The sequence below is a fragment of the Canis lupus genome, chromosome 3, assembly GCF_003254725.2.
Source record: "Canis lupus dingo isolate Sandy chromosome 3, ASM325472v2, whole genome shotgun sequence".
In the NCBI taxonomy this organism is placed as follows: Eukaryota; Metazoa; Chordata; class Mammalia; order Carnivora; family Canidae; genus Canis; species Canis lupus.
The window spans coordinates 40,502,983-40,524,031 of NC_064245.1; the positions used below are offsets into that span (position 1 = coordinate 40,502,983).

A 21,049-nucleotide genomic window follows, 5' to 3' on the forward strand; every position below is an offset into this window, starting at 1 on the left:
TGTGTAGACTGGTGGTATTCTGGGCGATGCTATTTCTTTTTCTTATTTTTTCTATTTTGTGTGAATACATTATTTTTTATAAGTAGAATAATATAGTTACAAGCAAACCAATCCAGGAACTCCAAGATCATGGTAGTATATGAAGTTTGGGAAGGGCAACAGATACACCCTTCATACTGCAGTATTATCTGAAGGCACTGTGCATTCTGGGTAATCAAGGCAGCTCAAATGATGTCCATGAGTTTGTTCATGAAATCAATAAAGCACGCAGTTCACTTTGGAAAGTGGAAGTAATAATAGAATTTTTGCTTCCTTACTTTTATTGGCAAATTTACTTTTGTGAAATTCCCCATTTGCTGCCCACTACACAAGGTTGTGTCATAAGGGGTTATAATTATAACCCCGTGTAAACATGCATTATTCTATTTGTTCTACTAGCCCCGAGGGTTGTGTATGCTCTTCTGTTTGCAAAGTGGAAACTCGGGTACAGAGACTGGAGTGTAGGCAGCATGACAATAAAAATTCCATTTGCTTTAACTTTTCTCCCCAGAGACTGTATTTTTTTGTGGCTGGCCAATAATGATATAAAAGGTAAAATTATCATATTGTTTTCCCTTGAGAATTTCCTGGGCATGATTAGAAATGAAATAAATGTAATATGTCTTGGGAGAAAAAGTATTTGTTTTCCCACTGAAAATTCATGAGTACCTGGTAATGAAATACTCTCCAATGTTTGTTTTTTTGTAGGATTTTATATTGCACCCTGATTCTGCCTCTGCACTATCTTGAGCCTTTCTTTTCATACATCTTCCTCAACCTCCAGCTCTTGGTCCTGCAAGTCCTTCACCTCTATTGGTGCTACTTTATCCTGAAGATGCTCCGAAGATGTATATTCATGAAGGTAAGTGCTGGCCGAGTCTTACTGCTCTTCACAAGTGGATTTCATTGCCAGATTGAAGGTGATGCCCAGACAATGGAATGCTCTAGTTAATTTGGAGTTAACCAGAATTCCTTTTTTTCCCCTTGATTTGATCATGATTGATAAAAATGTATCCAAAATATAGCTGTGTTTTCTTTAGGTAGGTCTCTAAGTTACTTTTAAGAAATTGCTTTTATTAGAAGACAAGTAATTTTTATACAACTTTTATCCAAAAATTGATTGTTGCTTTTTAAAGAATGTCCTAATGACTCTAAATCTACTCTGGTTTGGGACAAGCTTTACAGTAATGGTCTCATAGTATACAGAGCCTTCTGTTTACCTTCACTGAGCACCCAATTTGCCCTAAATGCTCTCCCCCTGAGCCTTCTACTATCGGAAATGTTGTCCATCATTTGGCTATGCTTTTTTTCCCCCTGAAAACTGCTTCTTCTCTAAATAATAACAAATTGATAATACTTTTTAGACAATAGAAGTTTTTTTGTAGGTTTGTTTTGAATTCAGCTCTGGGTTTTACTTCCAGAAGAAGTAAAGGGGAAGGCTTTAGAAATAAGACACAATCACCGCCTTTGGGCAAATAACCCAGCATCTTGGGGGTGGGCGGCAGCAGGAATATTCACCTAATAGCAACTACCTATGTTGTGCTAAAGAGACATCCTGTAAACTTGCTGTGGAAGGCAGAAACCAGGTGACTCAAGGGTGGGCCAGGGAACATTATACAATGGATGGAATTTGATTTGAGACTTTCAGATAAAAAATAAAATCACAGATCCTTCTTTGTCAGAAAATCATACTTGTAGGAGAGTTTTAATTAAGGATCTTTCAAGGTGGAAGTTACAGTGGGCTCATTTTCAAGTGCTACTATCCCTGTCTGACACCACACTCTTCATCAGGGGGAATGACTTATATTTAACAGGTATGCTGGTAATTTATCTGATAAGTTCATGTTCTGATCAACTGTCGGGTTAATTCATTTTCATCCTGTAAGTAAATGTGTCTCAAAGACTGTTCAAGAGGGACTCCTGGGTGGGTCAGTGGTTGAGTGTTTGCCTTTGACTCAGGTTGTGGTCTGGAGGTCCGAGGGTCGAATCCCACATCGGGTTCCCCGTGGGGAGCCTGCTTCTCCCTCTGCTTGTGTCTCTTCCTCTTTCTGTGTCTCTTGTGAATAAATAAATAGAATCATAAAATAAAAGAAAGACTGTTTAAGAGTTGACAAGTGAAATGGACAGCGATAACGACCTCTGGGTTTTCTACTGTCTCCTAGCTTCTAGAGATAGAAGTATAGATAGTAGGCTACATCTGGATTAACCTCAAATCAAATTCTGAAATTAGTTTTTGTTTGTTTTACTAAATGACTGACTCAAGCTTGTTTTCTTGGGAACAAACTCTCTCCCTTAAAGTTGGAGTGCTAAGAAAAAAAAACCAACTTTCATCAAATGGTTCTAGTTTATTAAGGTTCTAAATAGTTTTCTGTGACCTCTGCATAAGTTACTTTACCTCTGAGTGACTCATAAAGTTGAAGTGACCAAGATAAAGTGAAAAAGTTGAGCAGTGAGACCATTTGCACAGCCAGGGCTTGGAGGGAAGAAAGGGCCCTGAACTGAGCCTGTTTCACCTGTGCGTCAAGCCTTCCTGGAGCGCCCATCCCTAGGCAGAAACCGTTCCCTTAATCACTGGTTAGTGACAATAATTACAGGCTGGAAGGGAGCCAGGCCAGACAAAACTTAGAGACCAGAAGATATACTCTTGTTTGGTTTCATCATGATGTTCATATTTCTGATCTCTAATGGGTTGTACTAGGCCTGATTAAAAACCCAGTGGGTTGGGGAGCTGTGGACAGGAATTCCCGATTTCTCATGCTGTGCTTTGGAAAAGCTGTTTCCAATTGCAATTTGACAGCAGTAGTGGAGGCCCCCAGAGCTCTAATCCCTGCAGTTCGTATGACTTCAGCTGGCTTGCATGTGCACTCTGTTTTCCATAGCAGTGGCAAAACTGGCTGTGAAATCAGCTTACTCCTCCAAAGCCGTAAAGCTGCCTTTTAAAGAATGCTATTTGAAGGCACAGTTGCATTGCAAAGGGGAGGAGACAGATAAAGGCAGGAGTGGACATTCTTAGAGGAACAACTAACAAGTGAATTTTCAACTATATTTAATAACTACTTAGCATTTAATAGATATACCTCAATTGTTACAAAGGGGACTAATTCTTGGATATTTATTTATTAATTTTTTAAAGATTTTGTTTATTCATGAGAGAGAGAGAGAGAGAGAGGCAGAGACACAGGCAGAGGGAGAAGCAGGCTCCCTGCAGGGAACCTGACGTGGGGACTCCATCCTGGGTCTCCAGGATCATACCCTAGGATGAAGGCAGCGCTAAACCGGAGCCACTTGGGCTGCCCAATTCTTGGATATTTAAAAAATGGAATTGCAGAAGCTCTTCAAATGTCTTTTAAATCTTATAAAAGAGATTGGGAATTTGCTTAAGTTCCTTATACCTGGTAGGCCCAAAACTACTTAAGTAGTTTTGAATATGCAAATGAATACATAATTCCAGGAAACAAATCACACTGGGGTAGAAAGTTACAAAGTTGTTTATTAATCTTTTTTCTGGTCTCCTTGGATTTGCATGGTAGACTGGAAAGACAAAAGTGAAGGGCACCTGGGTAGCTTAGTGGTTGAGTGTCTACCTTTGGCTCAGGGAGTGATCCCCGGGTCCTGGGATCCAATCCCGCATCGAGCTCCCCACAGGGAGCCTACTTCTCCCTCTGCCTGTGTCTCTGCCTCTCTCTCTCTGTGTCTCTCATGAATAAATAAAATATTTTTTAAAAAGACAAAAGTAATTATGCATCTTAAAAATAGCGATTTTTGAAATATCCACACCTTATTTTCCCTAAACAGTGGAGGCACTGCATGCATATGGCCTTCTACCACTTGCTTCTGCTGTCTAATACCTTCACATAACCACATCACTGTAATTTCAGGACTCTGACATATACAGACCATGGTTAGTAGGCATGGTGCTGCTGGAGAACAAGACTTGGCACTGAAACTGAGCTGGTTCCTATAAAAATAGGGGTTTTTTGAGGAACTACCAGCCCACACATCACATCAGGAAGTATGACAGGCCCATATAGTGGTCTTGTCATTCTCTTTGCAAACATGAGAAGTGCTTTTAGAAGAAATTAGAAGGAGGGTGGCATGCTCTCATTCAATATTACTCAAGAGAATTTGATCATCCCTACACTTTTATTTTCTTCTTTCTAAATATCACACTGGGTGCCGGCCAACTCAAGCATGTCTCTTTGACATCTTAGGCTGGTACACAGCCAAGACACAGAGGGCGGAACTGAGCGTGCAGCTATTATGGCGAGGATAGAGCAACTAGCCCCTGGCAACCTGCCCCAGCCATCTGCTCCCAATAGGCAGTGTCTCTTAAGTTCATAGGTGACACTTTACATATGCTGAACTCTTTTAGTTAAAGCAAGGGCCCTTCTCATAAATAGGAGAAATCTGAGGCCTCGACCAAACTTGCACAGTAAGTTTGTGGCAAAGCCAAGACTAGAACGTGAGTCTCTTTACTGCTAATACTTTGCCTTTCTAATTACTGTGGATTTGAAATAACCAGAAAATTAATTGAAATAGCTGGCACAGAGTAAGAAAAAGTACATAAACAACCTGAATAATCAAGAAAATGGAATAAAACACAGCATAAATCCTAAAACTTGTTTCCGAGCTTTCTAAAAACGTAAGAAAACATTTTGTAATTTTTTTGTGTGTGTGTGTTTCAAATCACTTCCTAGTAAAGCAAGTCAGGAATAGCTGAGTACGGGCTTTCCTGTTTGCTGGCTGTGTGATCTGAGGCGCATATTAGTTCCATTTATTGCCTCAGTTTCTCCACTTGTGAAATGGGGATGATGATCTTAACACCTGCCTTCTAGGATAAAGCCCTCAGAACAGTGCCTGGCACATAGCAAGCACATAGCAAGCACATGAGAAGGTTAGCTGCCATTACCATTATTCCTATTGATTCAGGTTCTTTGTGGCAAGTCACAGAGAGGCTGTGACTTCCCAGTGGCCTGGCAATTGATCAAGCCCTCCCTCCCTTCTGCTTTGATATGCTGCAGCTGAGTCAGGTGTCAGTCAAAGGGCACCCTTGACCATTTGCTAAGTTGTCTTCAGGCAGTTGACTTTTTGTGACTCATGCTGACGATCCGTTTTGACACGATCTCTCAGATATCTGTGTGTTAGGGAAAAAATACAAAATCTGTAACATCCAGCAAATCTCCACCTCTCTTGTCAGTAGTTAATAGTGGATTTAAAAACTGCCCTTTGCTAAACAGGAGATAAAGATATCACAAAGGCTGGTGGTTAAAATAGAGTATTACAAAAATGCTATTGGTTTAGGGCACCTGGATGGCTCAGTCGGTTAAGCATATGACCTTGGTTTCAGCTTCAGGTCTGATCTCAGGGTCTTGAGATGGAGCTCTATGCAGGGCTTGCACTCAGCAGGGAGTCTGATTGTCTCTCTCCCTCCCCTTCCGCTCCTCCCCCTCACTCACTTACACACGTTTGCTCTCACTTTCTCTCTCTCTAAAATAAATAAATAAAATCTTTTAAAAAATGCTATCAGTTTATATTTCCATATTTATGAATGTTTATGTAGGTTAATTGCTTTAACAATCTATTGAAGAAAGGACAGTGGAGTTTATAAACTTGTAGAAAGTAACTGTGCAAAGTTGCTTGGCTTAAAGAATTTCAGGTTTGACTATTCTTCTATATTGTACATTTAGCTGTGCCACAGAACAGACTTTCAGAACTAGGAGAGACCACTAAATATCCACCAGGACAGCATGCTCCCGCCAAGGCCTTCCTACCACAGTGTACCACTCACTTGTACAGAAAACTGTGCTATTTTTCTAGGGGAAGAGAGGCCGGGTGAGAAAAGAAGTTACATGACTTACTCAAGGTCATACAGAGTCATGCACACAAAGCCCAAGGCTTCACAGCCTATGTTGCTAATGCTCTGCTCATCTGCCTCCCTAGTAGCTCTGTGTTTGTGAACATATGTCCTTCAAACATGAGTGATACGTATTTAATGTGTGTTTATATGTGTTTCTGTGTGTGTGCCTTTAGCCTGATGTAGGCTCAGCTTTCATGAACATCATCTTTTTGTTCCCTGTTCAGTGAATTTTAATAAATGTATAAACCATGCAGCCATTACTCTATTAAAATGTAGAACAGGACTGCCTGGATGGCTCAGTTGGTTAAGCGCCTGCCTTTGGCTCAGATCATAAACTTACTTACGGTCCTGGGATCAAGCCCCATGTTGGGCTCCCTGTTCAGCAGGGAATCTGTTTGTCCCTCTCCTGCTGCCCCGCTGCCCCTCTCCCCTTCATGCTCTCTTCCTTTCTCAAATAAATCAATAAAGTCTTAAAATAAATAAAACATAGAACATTTCCATGACCCTATACAATTCTTTGTGCCACTTCTGATCATCCCCCATTCCCACATGGGCAATCACTGTTCTTATTACTTATTACTTATTATTATTATCCCCATAGATTAATTTCAACTTTCTTTTTTTTTTTTTATATTTCTTCATTTATTTTAGTGAGAGAGTGAGAGCAGGCAGGGGGTGCAGTTGGAGGAGCAGAGGGAGAGGGAAAGAGTATTAAGTAGACTCCACGCTGAGCAGGGAGCCCAACATGGGGTTCGATCTCACGGCCCTGAGAGCACAGCCGGAGCCAAATGCTTAACTGACTGTGCCCAGGCACACCTCGACTTTCTTAAACCTTATATACCTGGGATCACACAGTATGTGTTCTTTCACTATAAACTTCATAACCTTATCATGACTTTGCCCAGTTACCTTTGTCACCGTTACCTTACCAGTCATTCATGAATTCCAGCTCTTCGGTGAAAGCACTCTAGAAAATCTCCCTAGGGCTATCCCCATTAGGGGATTCTGTGCCTTGAAACAGTCATATATCTGAGTTTTTATAAACGTGAAGGTATGAGGCTATTTCAAGAAGTCAAAGTAGAACCAGCAACCATCTGCATGGCTCTGAGATAATAACAGAAGGAAAATGTATCGTCAGCAAAAGGCCTGTGAGCAAACTGGCCTCTTTCCAGCTGCCAGCCTCCAGCAGAATTCCTGTTACTTTGCCCTGGACCAGGCAACAGACCCCCAGGCAACAGACCTCCAGGCACAACCAGGGCTCTTAGATAAATGAGCGGGAGAAGACCCAACCCCACACTCACATCATGAGATGGAATTAACTCAGAATGGAAAGAGGGGTTCACCTGCCCAATGGGGAAGTGGAAGAAGCTCAATGGGGACAGAAGAGCTTCCTCCGGTTGTGTGAATCCAGACCCGAACCCATGCTGTGAGCTTTTTATTTTATTTTATTTTATTTTATTTTATTTTATTTTATTTATTTATTTATTTATTTATTTATTTATTTATTTTTTTTTTTGCTGTGAGCTTTTTAGTGAATATCTGTTTCTCTACAACAGGATAGTATAGCATTATCCAGGCTTTTTTTTTTTTTTTTTTTTTGACATATGAGGTTGTTCAGTAGGCTTTCCCAAGCTATTTGGAAATTCTTCTAGTATTTTGTTCCAAATTGTGTCTTCTTTCTATTAAGATGGTTACTGAGGTTGCCTGTGCCCAGGTGCTGTGACACCTCTTCTTGCTGCTGATGAAAAAGAGCATGACTTTTCACCTCTTCATTCCAGGCACTTGGGCCTCTGAAAAAAAATAATAATATTTGTGTTTTTAAATAAGTCAAACAAGGTTTTATTTCAGTTCTCTTCAATCCATCCTCTGTTCCTTTGGAACCAGGCATAGGCAGGGGCTGAATGCCAGCAGCCGAGGGAGGACTGTTATCTCTAGCTTTCAGCTGCTGGGTGTCTGTTCAAAAGTGGCAAATCTCACTTCCCTGCAATTGCCTGTGAATTTTTAATTATCTGAATGATTTTCTATACTTACTTTATCATGTATTAGCTCCTTTTATGGATACTTCTAAATTTCTTGTCTTATGTGTTTCCTAACACTGGTTTTGAAAATACTAGTTCATTGGAGGTATCAGACTAAGTCAGGTCTTTTGATGGGCAGGAAGGCAGCTGAAGCTGTTGTGAAAGGAAGGGATTTTTTTCAAAGGAGAGTTGTCGAATAAAGGCATCTTTGAGGATAGCAGTGAGCACTCAAATCCTGTCCTTTTTTTCCGCGGTCTCAAGTGTTCACCCTGATGTTGCCTTGAGCCACTGGTTATATCTTGCTGAAGTTGAAAAGGAGGTGAGGGTTGGGCGAAGATCCAAGTAAAAAGAGGTAAAAGATCTCTCATACTGACATCTCTCGTACTTGATTTTTAAAATCATTGCACAAAAACCTTGGGGGTGCCTGGGTGGTTCAGTCGAAGCCTTAGACTCTTGATTTCAGCTCAGATCATGATCTCAGGGTTGTGAGATCGAGCCCCACATCGGGCTCCTCGCTGGGAGTGAAGCTTGCTTTTTTTTTTTAAATAGATTTTATTTATTTATTCATGAGAGACACACAGAGAGAGAGGCAGAGACACAGGCAGAGGGAGAAGCAGGCTCCACTCAGGGAGCCCGATGTGGGACTCAATCCCTGGTCCCCAGGATCACACCCTGGGCTGTAAGCAGCACTAAACCACTGCGCCACTGGGGCCGCCCTGAAGCTTGCTTAAGATTGTCTCTCTCCCCTTCCCTCTGCCCCTCTCCCCCTCACATGCACATGCTCTCTCTCTCTCAAGTAAATAAATAAATAAATAAACAAACAAACAAACAAATAAATATCATTTCACAAAAATAGAATTGAATTTTATATGTTCCTGAAAGGAACAGATATTCTCCATTTTATTAGTAGTGAAACAGATGCATGCACAGGCACATTAACCCATGTGCACAGCACACACAGGTGTCTCTCTTTTTTAAAGATTTTATTCATTTACTCTGTGAGAGACACACAAAGAGAGGCAGAGACACAGGCAGAGGGAGAAGCAGGCTCCCCACAAGGAGCCTGATGTGGGACTCGATCCCAGGACCCCGGGATAATGCCCTGAGCCAAAGGCAGATGCTCAACCACTGAGCCGCCCAGGCATCCCACCCCTTATCAATTGTGAGTGTGTGTGCATGCACACAAGAGGATTTCAGGGGTACCCTAGAGGTCCACATTTGTGAGGGGGTGAAGGAAGCTGGGGCAGAGGGAGAAGTGAAACTGTGGTGCATTTATAACAAAGTCCTCAGCCAGCCCAACAGAGCCCTAGAGCTGGGTGGCCCTTCAGGGGTTTCCAGCTGTGGCAAAGGGGCTGGACCTCTGTACCCTGACATGAGCGTGTCACCGGATGCAGCTGCCCTCTGGGAAGGGGATGTAACTCTGAGTGAGGCAGCTCCCTTCAACCAAGGATAGGACCAGAGAAGGCCACCCAGGGCTGGGGGATCTGAGCCGTAGTCCTGAAGGGCCTCCCATCTCTGCCTGCCTGATCCGGGACCTGACACCTGTCCCCACAAGGAGTCTGCGTGTCCCTGTGTAGGGAGCAGACCAGGCAACAGAGGGCACAGACTCCAAGTGCTTAGCCATGAGGCCTTGGGGAAATCATTTATTTATTCTTTACCCTTGGTTTTCTCATTGGGGTCAATAGCTGCCCTACTCCCTTACAGGGTTGGGGGAAGGATAACATGCTAATATGAACAGGATGGTTCTCTAACCATCGAACTAAATATTCCGCAATATTCCGCAGTCTCCCTAGTTGGTCTCTGTTCCAGTTATTTTCTGCTCCCCCCTCACGCCCAAGACACGGTTTCTCTTATGCCACAAGTTTTGAGCTGTAGGAAATGGGTCACTGAGCCACAGCACTGCCAGGAGGCACTGAAACAGGTTGCTGAGGTGTCTGGGGGAGAAGTCGGCCACCTTCTGGTTCCTGGAGAGGGCAGGTGAGGAGGCTGCTGTAGCCTGAGCCCCCAGCCTCTACTCTGGCCCCAGGGGTTCCAGGTCAGGCCGGGCCTTCCAGAGAGGTTTCAGAAAGTCACTGGGGGCCAGACACTGGAGGTGACACATCTGGAACGCTGGGTACCTCCCCTGCTTGCTCTGAGTCACCCGTGGAGAAGGTGGCTCCCCTGGCTCCCAGTGTCTCCAGGTGGCCCCAGCCCACAGACCTACCTTCCTTCCCCACGGGTGAGCTGCATGTATTCTGGAGGCATCTATGCCACCAGCAGGCCTGGCTCTGTCTCAGGGTCCTCCGGCAGCAGCACTGGTGACCTTTGGAGCCAAGTGACTGCTATGGGAGCTGTCCTGTGTGCTGCAGAAGTGTGGCAGCGTCCCTGGCTCTCCCCAATCCCAGAGGCTAGTAGCCATCCCGTCCCTCGTGGTGACAACTGGAAACATATGGAGATGTTCCCTGGGGAAAAGCAGGGCCCCCGGGTTGAGACTCACCACCTATCACTACCTACCTCCATTTCCCTCTCTGTAGAGATAATTTGTGTCTTTTTGTGTCCAGCACAGACACAGAATTGCTTATAGGTGTTTTGCAAAAGCTTCATTTTGTTGCAAGATTTATTTACTCCTGTCCTTTGTGCTATTGTTGCGCATTTTAATAAAATATGATAATATATATCATAAATTTAGATATAAAAATATACATCTGTATACAAATATTAATTATATGTATTCTAAAAGCCATATATAATTGCTATTTTATTTTGCTTTAAACATTCAATTATTTTCTAAAGCGATAAAACATGTTGGTGTTTTATATATTTCCCTTTATTTTTATCATTTCTTGCTCTCTATATCCCTCTGTGTAAATATTATTTGTCTGGTATCTCTTGCTCTCTCTCTTTTCTTTTCCCTTCACAAAGACCCTCATTTCTTTTAGTGCAGGTATGCTGGTGATTAATTCTCTCAGGGTTTCTTTTTTTTTTTTTTTTTTCCTTTTTTTCTCCTTTACTTAATAAATATATTTTTACTGGGTTTAGGATGATTGGGGGGGGTTTTTGTTTGTTTTTCTGTTTTTTTTGTTTGTTTTTCTCCCTGCTCCATTTTCTTCTGGCTTTCTGGCGAGATGTCTGTTTTATCTATGTTACTCTAAATGAATATGTTTTTGTATTTTGGCCCCTTTAAAATTGTTCTCGTTAGCACTGGTTTTCAGCAATTTGACCATGATGTATCTTGATAAGATTTTTTTTTATGTCCATTCTGCTTAGAGTTTGTTGAGCTTCTTGAGCCTGTAGGTTTCTAGATAAGATAAAATTCAGATTTCAACAAATTTTTCATAATTTCTTCTCTCATTCCTTTTCTGTCTTCTTCTTCTGAGACCTCAATTACCATTTCGTTGGACCACAAGTCAATGATATTTTACTCATTTTCAGTCTTTTTATTTCCCTTCTGTGCTTCATTTTTTAAAATATTTATTTATTTATTTGAGAGAGTGAGTGCATGCATGAGCAGGGGAAGGACCAGGGGAGAGGGATAGAATCTCCAGCAGACTCCCCACTGAGGACAGAGCCCAACACAGGGCTCAATCTCCGGACCCTGAGATCACCACCTGAGATGAAGTCAACAGTCAAACATAACCGACTGAGCCACCCAGGCATCCCCTTTCTATGCTTCATTTTGATTAATTACTATTGTTATGTCTTCACAATCTTTGATTTTTTTCTTTTGTGATGTCTGATCAGAATTAATCCCATCTAGTTAGTGTGTTTTTTAAAATTTCAGATATTGTATTTTTTATCTCTATAAATTGCATATTAGTCTTTTCTTGGTATCTTCCTTTTTTCTTAGTATGTTTGTGTTTTTCTCTACGTCCTTGAATATATGGAGGATATTTATAATAGCTATTTTAACATCTTTGTTTGCTAATCCCATCATCTCTCATAATCTTGGGTCTATTTCTCTCTTCATTGAATTTTGTCTTGGCTATATGCCATATTTTCCAACTTCTTTGCAAATCTGGTAATTTTTTATTAGATGCCAGATATTTTGAATTTTATATTGTTGCATGCTGGATTTTGTTGTAGTCCTTTTAGATAGTGGTTTTTGTTTGTTGTTGTTGTGAATAGTGTTTTTTTTTAATGTGGTACAACTAGTGTATTTTATTTTTGTACACAATCAAGGTGCTTGCAATGAGTTTGATCCTTTCAAAGGCTTGTTTTCAAGCTTTGTTAGGGTGAGCCCGGAATAGCCTTTGGTCAATGGCAATTAAGTGAAGTCCTTCTTAGCATTCTCCCTGATGTCCGTATACTCAGAGCTCCTGTCACTCCGGCTGGTGAGAAGACAGCAAGCTGCCAACACAGTATGAGCTCCTGGGGTTGTTTTGCCAACTTTTTCTGGTGATTCCTTCCCTGGCCTTTGGTAGTTTCCTGACACACATGCCCGGGTCAGGACTCAGTCAAAGACTGAAGGGAATTCCATGAAGATCTCTGGAGCTCTCTTTCTGCATGTCTCCCTTCTCTCCAGCGTTCTGTCCCACGAATACCAGCTTCATTTTGGTGAACTCCAACTTCTGTTCCCTCAACTCAGTGGTACCACTGGGCTCTGTGTGGGTTCTTCACTGGGGTTCAGTTTAGAAATGGTGAGATGGTTTGCTAGGACAGTTGCAGGGCTCCCCTCCTTCATTTTCCTTTTCTCAGGAATCACGATCCTGAGATTGAACAGTGTCTAAAAACTATTGTTTGGTTGGGTTTATATATATATACATATTTTATCCCACTTCCTAGTTCTTTAACATGCTAGGATAATCTAATCCCTGTTTTTCCATCCTGGCCAGAAGCAGTTGTCACTGCCAGAAGCAGTATTTTATTTTCTAAGTAGCAATAGTTTATATACTTCCTGAGAGAGCCGGTTTAATTTTCACACAAGTATAACTGTTAGATTTTTCTTTCTTTTTTCCTGATCTTTCCCTCTAGGTCAATGCTACCCAATAAAAATATAATGTGAGCCACATATATAATTTTAGGTTATCTAGTAATGTCACTTAAAAACTTGTAAGAAATGGGTGATTAATTTTAGTAATATATTTAACACAATAGAAGCAAAATATTATCATTTCAATTTTGCCTATTTTGCCCGATATGTATTTTAATCAGGGGAGGATTATAATCCTATTTAAGGTTAATATGATGATTCAGCAATCAGTACAAAACATTATTAATGAGATTCATTCATTCCTTTTTTTTCATGCTAAGTCTTTGAAATCCAGTGTGGATTTTACACTTACAGCACATCTCAGTTTGGACTGACTACATTTCAAATGCTAAATGCCACATGTGGTGAGTAGCTACCACATTGCATGTTGTAGCTCCTGATGCTAGAATAGCAAGTGTACTTCTCTTCCCCCACATGTGGGTCGGGTGGTAGGATCTGTTCTCACATGGGATCTGTTCTCATGGAGTTCCTGATGTTGTACTCAATTGTAACATGCTGGCTCTTCCCACTACCCTTCCTTTTCCACTCAAGAAAGGCTTCCAGTTTTTGAGCAAGGGAGGATGATAGCCAACCTATTGTCTTATTTCTCTTCTGCAACATCCTTACTTTTCTTCTTTCCCTTCATTGCTTATATCAAAGTACCACATCTTTAAATACCTGACTCTTCCCAAAAAATGCAGCTTCCTGTCTGGCACACTTTGGGGCCTCTTTTCTTTAGCAAAGGCTAAAAACTACCAGGTCCCAACCTGTGCATTTATGTTTTCCTTCTCTCTTTATGGAGGTGATTTTGTCTGTGCTTCTTCTAAGTCAACACACTCACCCTGCTTGTTTTTCCAACATTGCCTTCTTTGCTTTCCCAGTCACAAGATAGAGGGCTGTGGAGCTCATTAGAATCTGTATATATATTTTCTTCTTCTTATAGATAATCTGAACAGTGATCTCTGTTCCTCAGGAAAATTGAGGGCGTTTGATTCTGTGTTTGTTTTTAGAGACTGAAGGAAGAATGTGGATTCAGGCTACCATTTTTCTTCAAACCCAGAAGTCTTCAAGTAAATCATTTGTAAACTTAAGGGTTTAAAATATTTTTAATAGTAGATTTCTTTGTGGCACCTGGGTGGCTCAGTCCATTAGGCATCTGCCTTTGGCTTGGGTCATGATATCAGGGTGCTAGGATAGAGCCCTACATTGGGCTCCCTTGCCAGTGGGGAGCCTGCTTCTCGCTCTCCCTCTGACACTCCCCTCCCAGCTCATGCTCTCTCTCTCCCTCTGCTGTCTCTGTCTCTGTCTCTCTGTCTCTCAAATAAATAAATAAAATATTTTTAAAAATAATAGACTTCTTCCTAATTCTCGTAAGTAATCCTGTCTCACTATGGAAGCTGCATACAACAGTACAGCACCACATGGTAGCCCTTAGATACCAACTGTATGCCCTGCCACCACCCCCATGGCTCTGTGGGCTAAACATCTCCAACTCTTTCAACCATACCTTGTCCTAAGGTATACTGTTGAGTCTTTTCACCTACCTCTTTCATTTCATTTTACCCAGATTTTCCTTTAAATAAGCAGTAGTTTCTAGATATGGTCTAATACAAAAGCAGGTCTGATGTCTCTTTTTGTGAAAACTCTACTTCTGTTGACTCAGCCTAGTTTTGTTTTGAGTGGCTGGTAGTCACATTATACTCTTAACTCATACTGAGCTTAAAATTGATAACAAAAAAAAATTGATAACAACTTTTAGGTCTTTTTCACATGATCCAAGACACATTTCCTCCATTTGGGGATGGTGGTGATTTGTGTTGGAAGTTACATTCCTTCCTGTTAAACTTCACTTAATCAACCAATCATTTGAACCTTTTGCTTTACCAATGGGAAATCATGACATTTGCTGAAAGATGCATAAACATTCTTGGGGACCTTTTGTCTAAACGGAATTCAGAAGTATTCTATATAAGCCAGCTCATGAAAAAAGTCATTATTATTTTGCCTGACATACATTTTCATCAGGTAAGGATTGTGATCACATGTAAAGCAAATATAGAATGAGTTATACTCTCACACCAACCAGAGGATCTCCCAGGATTCCCACTTTTTATTTAAAATCAACTGGTTACACATTAGCTATGTTGATTACACCTGACTAGAATGGCCTGTGGAGCCTTAAAGAAAGATACTCATGGCCAGGTCCTAACTCAGATCAGTTAATCAGAATTTATGGAGACAGGACCCAGACATTGGAATTTTTGATAGGGCACTTCCCCTGAAGTGTGTCATTCCGATCTGCCTTTCAGCTTGAGACCCACTAGAAATAGAGAAGACCATGTGTTTGTGTGTGTGTGTGTGTGTGTGTGTGTGTTCTCCACTACTGGACCAGCGTCCATGGATGGCTCTCCATTTCTTGGGTTTGCTTTCTAAAAAGCAGAAGTAGCTGCATTCTTTCCCACATGTGTGGAGTTTGTAGACCTGACCTCAACTAATACTCCCATCTTGCAAATTTTAACAAGAACAATAGATTTTCATGTGACATAGGTGTTAATGCTATAAAGTCCTTACAAAAGAAAATTCAGACTGTTGAAATAAACACTTAGAGATCATTTCCTTTGTAGAAAACCAGAATTCTTTAAATAGTACATTTCTCTGGAGATGTAAAGGCATGACTCATTTTATAGTATGATTTACTAATTATTTTTAAACAACCATCTGTTATAGGAAGTGAGACATGCTGCTAATTTTCTATTGCCTTTCTGGACTAAAAGGACTCATGACATATAGATATTAAAGAAATAAAAAATAGTTGAAATCATGGAATTTTAAAACTGGAAAGATCCTTAGGCAACCCTTTGCTTCAACTTCTTTTTATAGAGAGAAGCAATCTAGGGAGGGGCTGTAGCCTAAGAAACAGCTTGCTAACCACAGTGGTCCCAGACAGTCAGCCCAGGCATCACCTAGAGCTGGTTAGAAATGCAGCAGCTCAGGTCCCACCAGAGACCTTCTGAATGAGAGTCTGTATTTTCATCAAGAACTCTAAGTGATTTATATGCATATTAAAGTTTGAGAAGCACTGGTCTAGAAAATTCAGAGCCGGGTGACTAAAGGGAAATGTCCATATGTAGCCAAGTTTGATAGAATTCAATTTAAATTTAATGTAACCTCTTTGATAAAAGGAAAAACTCAATTGTTTTTTTCTGTGACCTTGTCAGCTTGGATAATAAGAACTAATATAAAAAAAAAAGAACTAATATAACAAAAAGGAATGTATGTTGGTAGTAGTTCAGAAAATTGAACTCTGACTGAATGCACTTCTTTTTCTTTTCATACAGTGAAAGCTAAAAGTTTGCTTTCAAAACAGCATAAAATGCTTATTATATTGTCCTTTGTTTCATTGCCAACTGTGGATTTAGATGTGGAGCCATTCAGAAAGCAGTGGGACATTATGAGTCATTCATGACCTCCTGGGCTTTTGACATTAATGTAGAACCACAGAATCCCAAGCACAGAATTTCCTTAAGGCATTTCAAAAACACAGCTCTATAATTTTTTTGAAACCGTAACTGCTTATGTCTTCCCCAGAGGTGTACGGAAGTGCTGTGGCAGGGATTATTCCTTTATTTGAAATGAGCATTTTATCTTATTAGCATTACTATGCTTTTTCTTCATTGTCAACATTTGTTTTGTTTGGTAATCCTTGCAATCAGTTTTTAGGAATACAGACCAGGGCCAGATATATTGGCCCTCATTAACAGGGAAATCATGATTAATTGATAAAGATTTACATATTCTGGAATCTTAAAACATAAGAAAAAAAGTACACAAAAAAATAAAGCCCAAAGTGTAGATATTAGGGTTTGACCTTAAGTTTATTGTTAGCACTCCCTGCCTTTTTGGTGGAGATGAAAGTAGTTAAGTCATGTATGAATTGAGTGGTGCTGATTGTGTTACACACATAGTACAATGCAGGCCGATAGCTGTGGTTGGCAGGATGTTCTCTGAAATACACAGCACAGAGAGGGGTTCTGATACTGTATCATATGAGGATCAGTGGAAGGAAATGGGAATATTTAGCTTGAAGAGTATTTAACTGTCTTTAAATGTTCAGAAAACTGACCAATGTTTGAAGGAAGTACACAGACTCCTCTTGAACAATTATATAATTACTGGAGATGTACAGACAGGAATGTGCCTGTCTTTTGCTTAGGTTATCAAGGAAGGTATATATATATATATATCAGCATCAAAAGAAACTAGATCAGAGGAGCTTAAATGTCCCTTCCAAACCTGGAGGGCTTAAGGCATTGTTCTTTCTTATGTACTACCAATGCTCCCCTCTCCAATCCATGCCACTGGCACTTCTCCCCTGTGCTATGACCACAGCCTCCAGAGGCTCCACCTCTGGCCACTCTGAATTCCCTCCCACCACTTACACACAGCAATAGCAGATGCTGTTATATATACACACCAGCTCCTCCATGAGAAGAGATGTTTTCTGAGTATAGAAACCTTGTCTGTTTTGGACACTGATATGCTCCCCATATCTCAAACAGTGTTGCACTAGTTTCTGGTTGGACTTTAAGGTAAAACAGAACTCCCTTGACCTGTGAAATCACTAATCTGGTCCATGCTAACTCCCTGACTTCATCTTAGGACATGCTGTATCTTTCTTACTACGCTTCACCTGCATTGGCCTTTCTGATCCCTAAGCATGCCAAGACTTTCCCCCATCTCAGGCCCTTTGCACCTACTGTTTCTTCTTCTTGATACTGTTTCTTCTTGAAATGTTCTTTATTCTACTCTTCCCTCACCACCCCTTCAGGTTACAACCTTTGAGTTCCATTTCCTTAGCACGGCTTTCTAATGTCACCCCATCTAAGTGAGATCCCCAATTTACACATCACAGTATTCTCTATTTCATAACATTTATAAATGTGTAGTTATATATTTATTGTTATGTGTTTGAGCTCTTAGGGTTTGGCTCTCACAGTAGACTATAAGCTATCTGAAGATAAACACTATTATGTCCCTCATGATTTTGCACAATGCATGGGGACTCAAGAAATATTTTTTTGAACCAGTGGTTCTCCAGTGGGGTGATTTTGCCCTCCAGGGACATTTGGCAATCTCCAGAGATGCTTCTGATGTCACAATTGCATCTAGTGGATAGAGACTAAGGATATGTACTGTTAACCCTCCTAAGTAAGTAGAACAGTCCCCACACAAAAATTGCCTGGTCCACCATGTCAAGAGTGCCCAGGCTGAGGCTCCTGGAATGGATGAATGAACTTCTTTCTCTTTTGGTTGATTCCACTTTGTGGCTGGTGTTGCTCTCAAATTATTACTTGCTTTCTCACCTGCCAGTGTCATTCTATACAGAGGGAAGTTGGGTTATGTAGGAAGAGCCAAACACACCATTTCTTGAGAAGCCAAGCTCTGCATAATTAGCTGGGTAGCATTTCTTCAGATGTAAATATTGGCAGCTTAAAATTACTCAAGTGATGATTGCAAGTGGTTGCCAGCCATTTCCTTTTGAAATCAGGCAACTGCATTTGAAAAGTTCTGATGAATTGAGAATGAGATTGTGGCTTGTTGTTCAGTTGAAACTGGGAGAAGACAATGTTTAGAACACTACGACTTTCCAATTCCTTTGTGGTCATGTACAGAGCACAGTGGGTGAGGGAGGGTTGACTGTGCCAAACAGTCATTCTTGGTTTGTTCTCATTCACTTAGTGACCCTTTTTCTTTCATCATTTCTTCACCTCTAAACCTCATTGAGTGTTGGGTCTAAGCAACAGAACCATTCATGTCCTGGAGGCAGCTAATTCTCACCTCCTACCCTTCACACACACACCTTCCTCTCCCCTAGAATCAGAGAATCCAAGTTTGAGCCACACAACTTCCCATCTCTAGCTCAAGGCACCACACTGAGGAGGAAATCTTCCCAGGTTGCTAGATATTGAAACATTTCTTTCAGCTCCTTTCAGCCCTTCCACACCTTCTTCCCCTCAGGGCATAGAGATACCGATGCTAGGACAGCACGCTGGGGAAAACCGATGCAACTGTCCAAAGAAGGAGGAGCCTAGGGCTCTGGTAGCTGCTCCAAGAGTTGAAGGAATCAATGTCTCTGCATATTTTCATCTTTCCCTGGCATGCCAGTTGGGAAACTCCAGGGTAGGGTAGCTGCCACTGTACACTAGCTGCCCAGCAAGGGGCCATGATAATGTTCTGTATTCCCTTTTGGATGTGGGCTGATGAACTGAGGTTGTCTAAGAACAAATCATATTTTGTCTCCCACTAGAAAAGCGCAGGGGAGAACTTTTTGTGCATTTTCCTTATTCAGAAATCTCGCCAACAATGGCATTGTGGTTCTTCTGAGCCAAGAAGATGGCACTGTCCCACAAGAACTATGAAGAGTCCTGCTACAGAGCACTCCAGGTCAGCAAGGAGCTCTGGGGACCCACACCTGTGCGCTGTGTCTCAGGAGGTGAGCCTGTGCAGCATAGCCTGGCTGACTTCTGTGTTTCAGTGCTCTGAGGTCATAGGTGGTGGCTGGCCGGTGGGCCAAGCCAGCGCACAATCTAGATCCTGGCCACAGAGATTTGATGCAGTTTGGAAGTTGTTGCAGACAAAAGCAGAAGTCTGTATCAAGGAGCCCCACTGAGTGTGTTGGGCTGGGAAGCAAGGTCTCCCATACAGGGCAGAGCTGAGGATTATCTCGAGGTTTTCACCTGGAGTAGCTCAATGAATGGAAGTGCCATTTGCTGAAATATTGAAGACTGGAGAAAAGTGGTGAAGAGGAGACTAGCATTTGATGGGACAGTTAGGCAGCTGAGAGGAGATTGTCTAGTTATTATCATTTGAAGTCAGGGAGAGGTCCACACTGGAGTATAAATTTGGGAGTCATGGGGCACCTGGATGGCTCAATTGGTTGAGCATCCAACTCTTGGTTTCAGCTCAGGTCATGACTTCAGGGTCGTAAGATCAAGCCCTGCATCAGGTTCCTTGCTCAGCATACAGTCTGCCTGGGATTCTTTCTCTCCTTCTCTCTGCCCTTCCCCCAGTTCTTTCTTTCTTCTTTCTTTCTTTCTTTCTTTCTTTCTTTCTTTCTTTCTTTCTTTCTTTCTTTCTTTCTTCTTTCTTTCTCTCTCTCTCTCTCTCTCTCTTTCTCTCTCTGTCTCATAAGTAAATCTAAAAAAAATGTGGGAGTCACTTTCATTTAGGTGGGATTTAATGTTGTGGAGGTAGATTCATTCATTCATTGTCTCATCAAATAGACAAAAGTGCCTACCGTGCGCTAGATGAAATCACCTAAGAGAAACGAGGAAGAAAGCTAGTATATCTCGGCACATCCCACCCCAACCCATTCCCCTCTCTCCCTCTCTCTATCTGCCAAGAGAACCACAGAAGCTACATCCTTCCACTCATGCTTTTATATACTTATTATGCTTGGGTTTAACCACAAACATTAGAGTATTGCTTTATTTTTAAACTTTACATGAATACTATGATCTAGTGTATATAATTGTGTGACTTGTTTTCTTCATTCATAACATTCACACCCGTGTGTGTAACTTTGTAGACCAATTCATTTAACTCCTGTATAGTATTCCGCCAATCAGATATTCCACACTCTGTGTTTATCCTCCCATTTTCAGGAAATTCTACCATAAGCATTCTTATATCTGTCTCCTTGGGAACATATGTGAGAGTTTCTCGATAGGATTCCCAAGTTAAGTTTACTGGATACTGCCAAATGATTCTTCGAGCCAAGTGTATGAAAGTTCCTCTTTCCCCACATCCTCACTAACTTTTGGTTTTATCAGACTTTTCAATATTTACATATTGAAATATTTCATATTCAAATATTTTTGAATATTTACAAAATTCAATATTTGATGAATGTGAGATTTTATCTCATGTTAGTTTGCGCTTTCCTGGTTACTGAGATTGAGCATTTTGTATAGTTTATTAGTCAGTAATGTTGCCTCCTCTGTGAATTGCCTCTTCATATCCTTGCCTGCTTTTCTGTGACATTGGACTTTTCCCCTTCTTACTGGAGTATATGAGTTCTTTGTTGAATGCTAATATTGAAACAAACTTTAACATTTCAACTTTAATATACGTTTTCTGGGCTATATACTTTTTTTTGAGAGAGAGAGAGAGAAAGTGGGGGGGGGG

The 21,049-nt window shown here is 41.1% G+C and overlaps 1 protein-coding gene across 10 annotated transcripts in view; it reads left to right on the plus strand.

Annotated features, from left to right (window-relative positions):
* The window catches only part of CERS3 (ceramide synthase 3), a 123,082-nt gene that overhangs the window by 89,300 nt on the left and 12,733 nt on the right, over nucleotides 1-21,049 (plus strand). For all 10 annotated transcript variants that reach the window (XM_025437927.3, XM_025437928.3, XM_025437926.3 and 7 more), the window contains one exon: nucleotides 748-901. In XM_025437927.3, coding sequence (XP_025293712.1) covers nucleotides 748-901 — 154 coding nt within the window. The remainder of the gene's footprint in view (nucleotides 1-747; nucleotides 902-21,049) is intronic.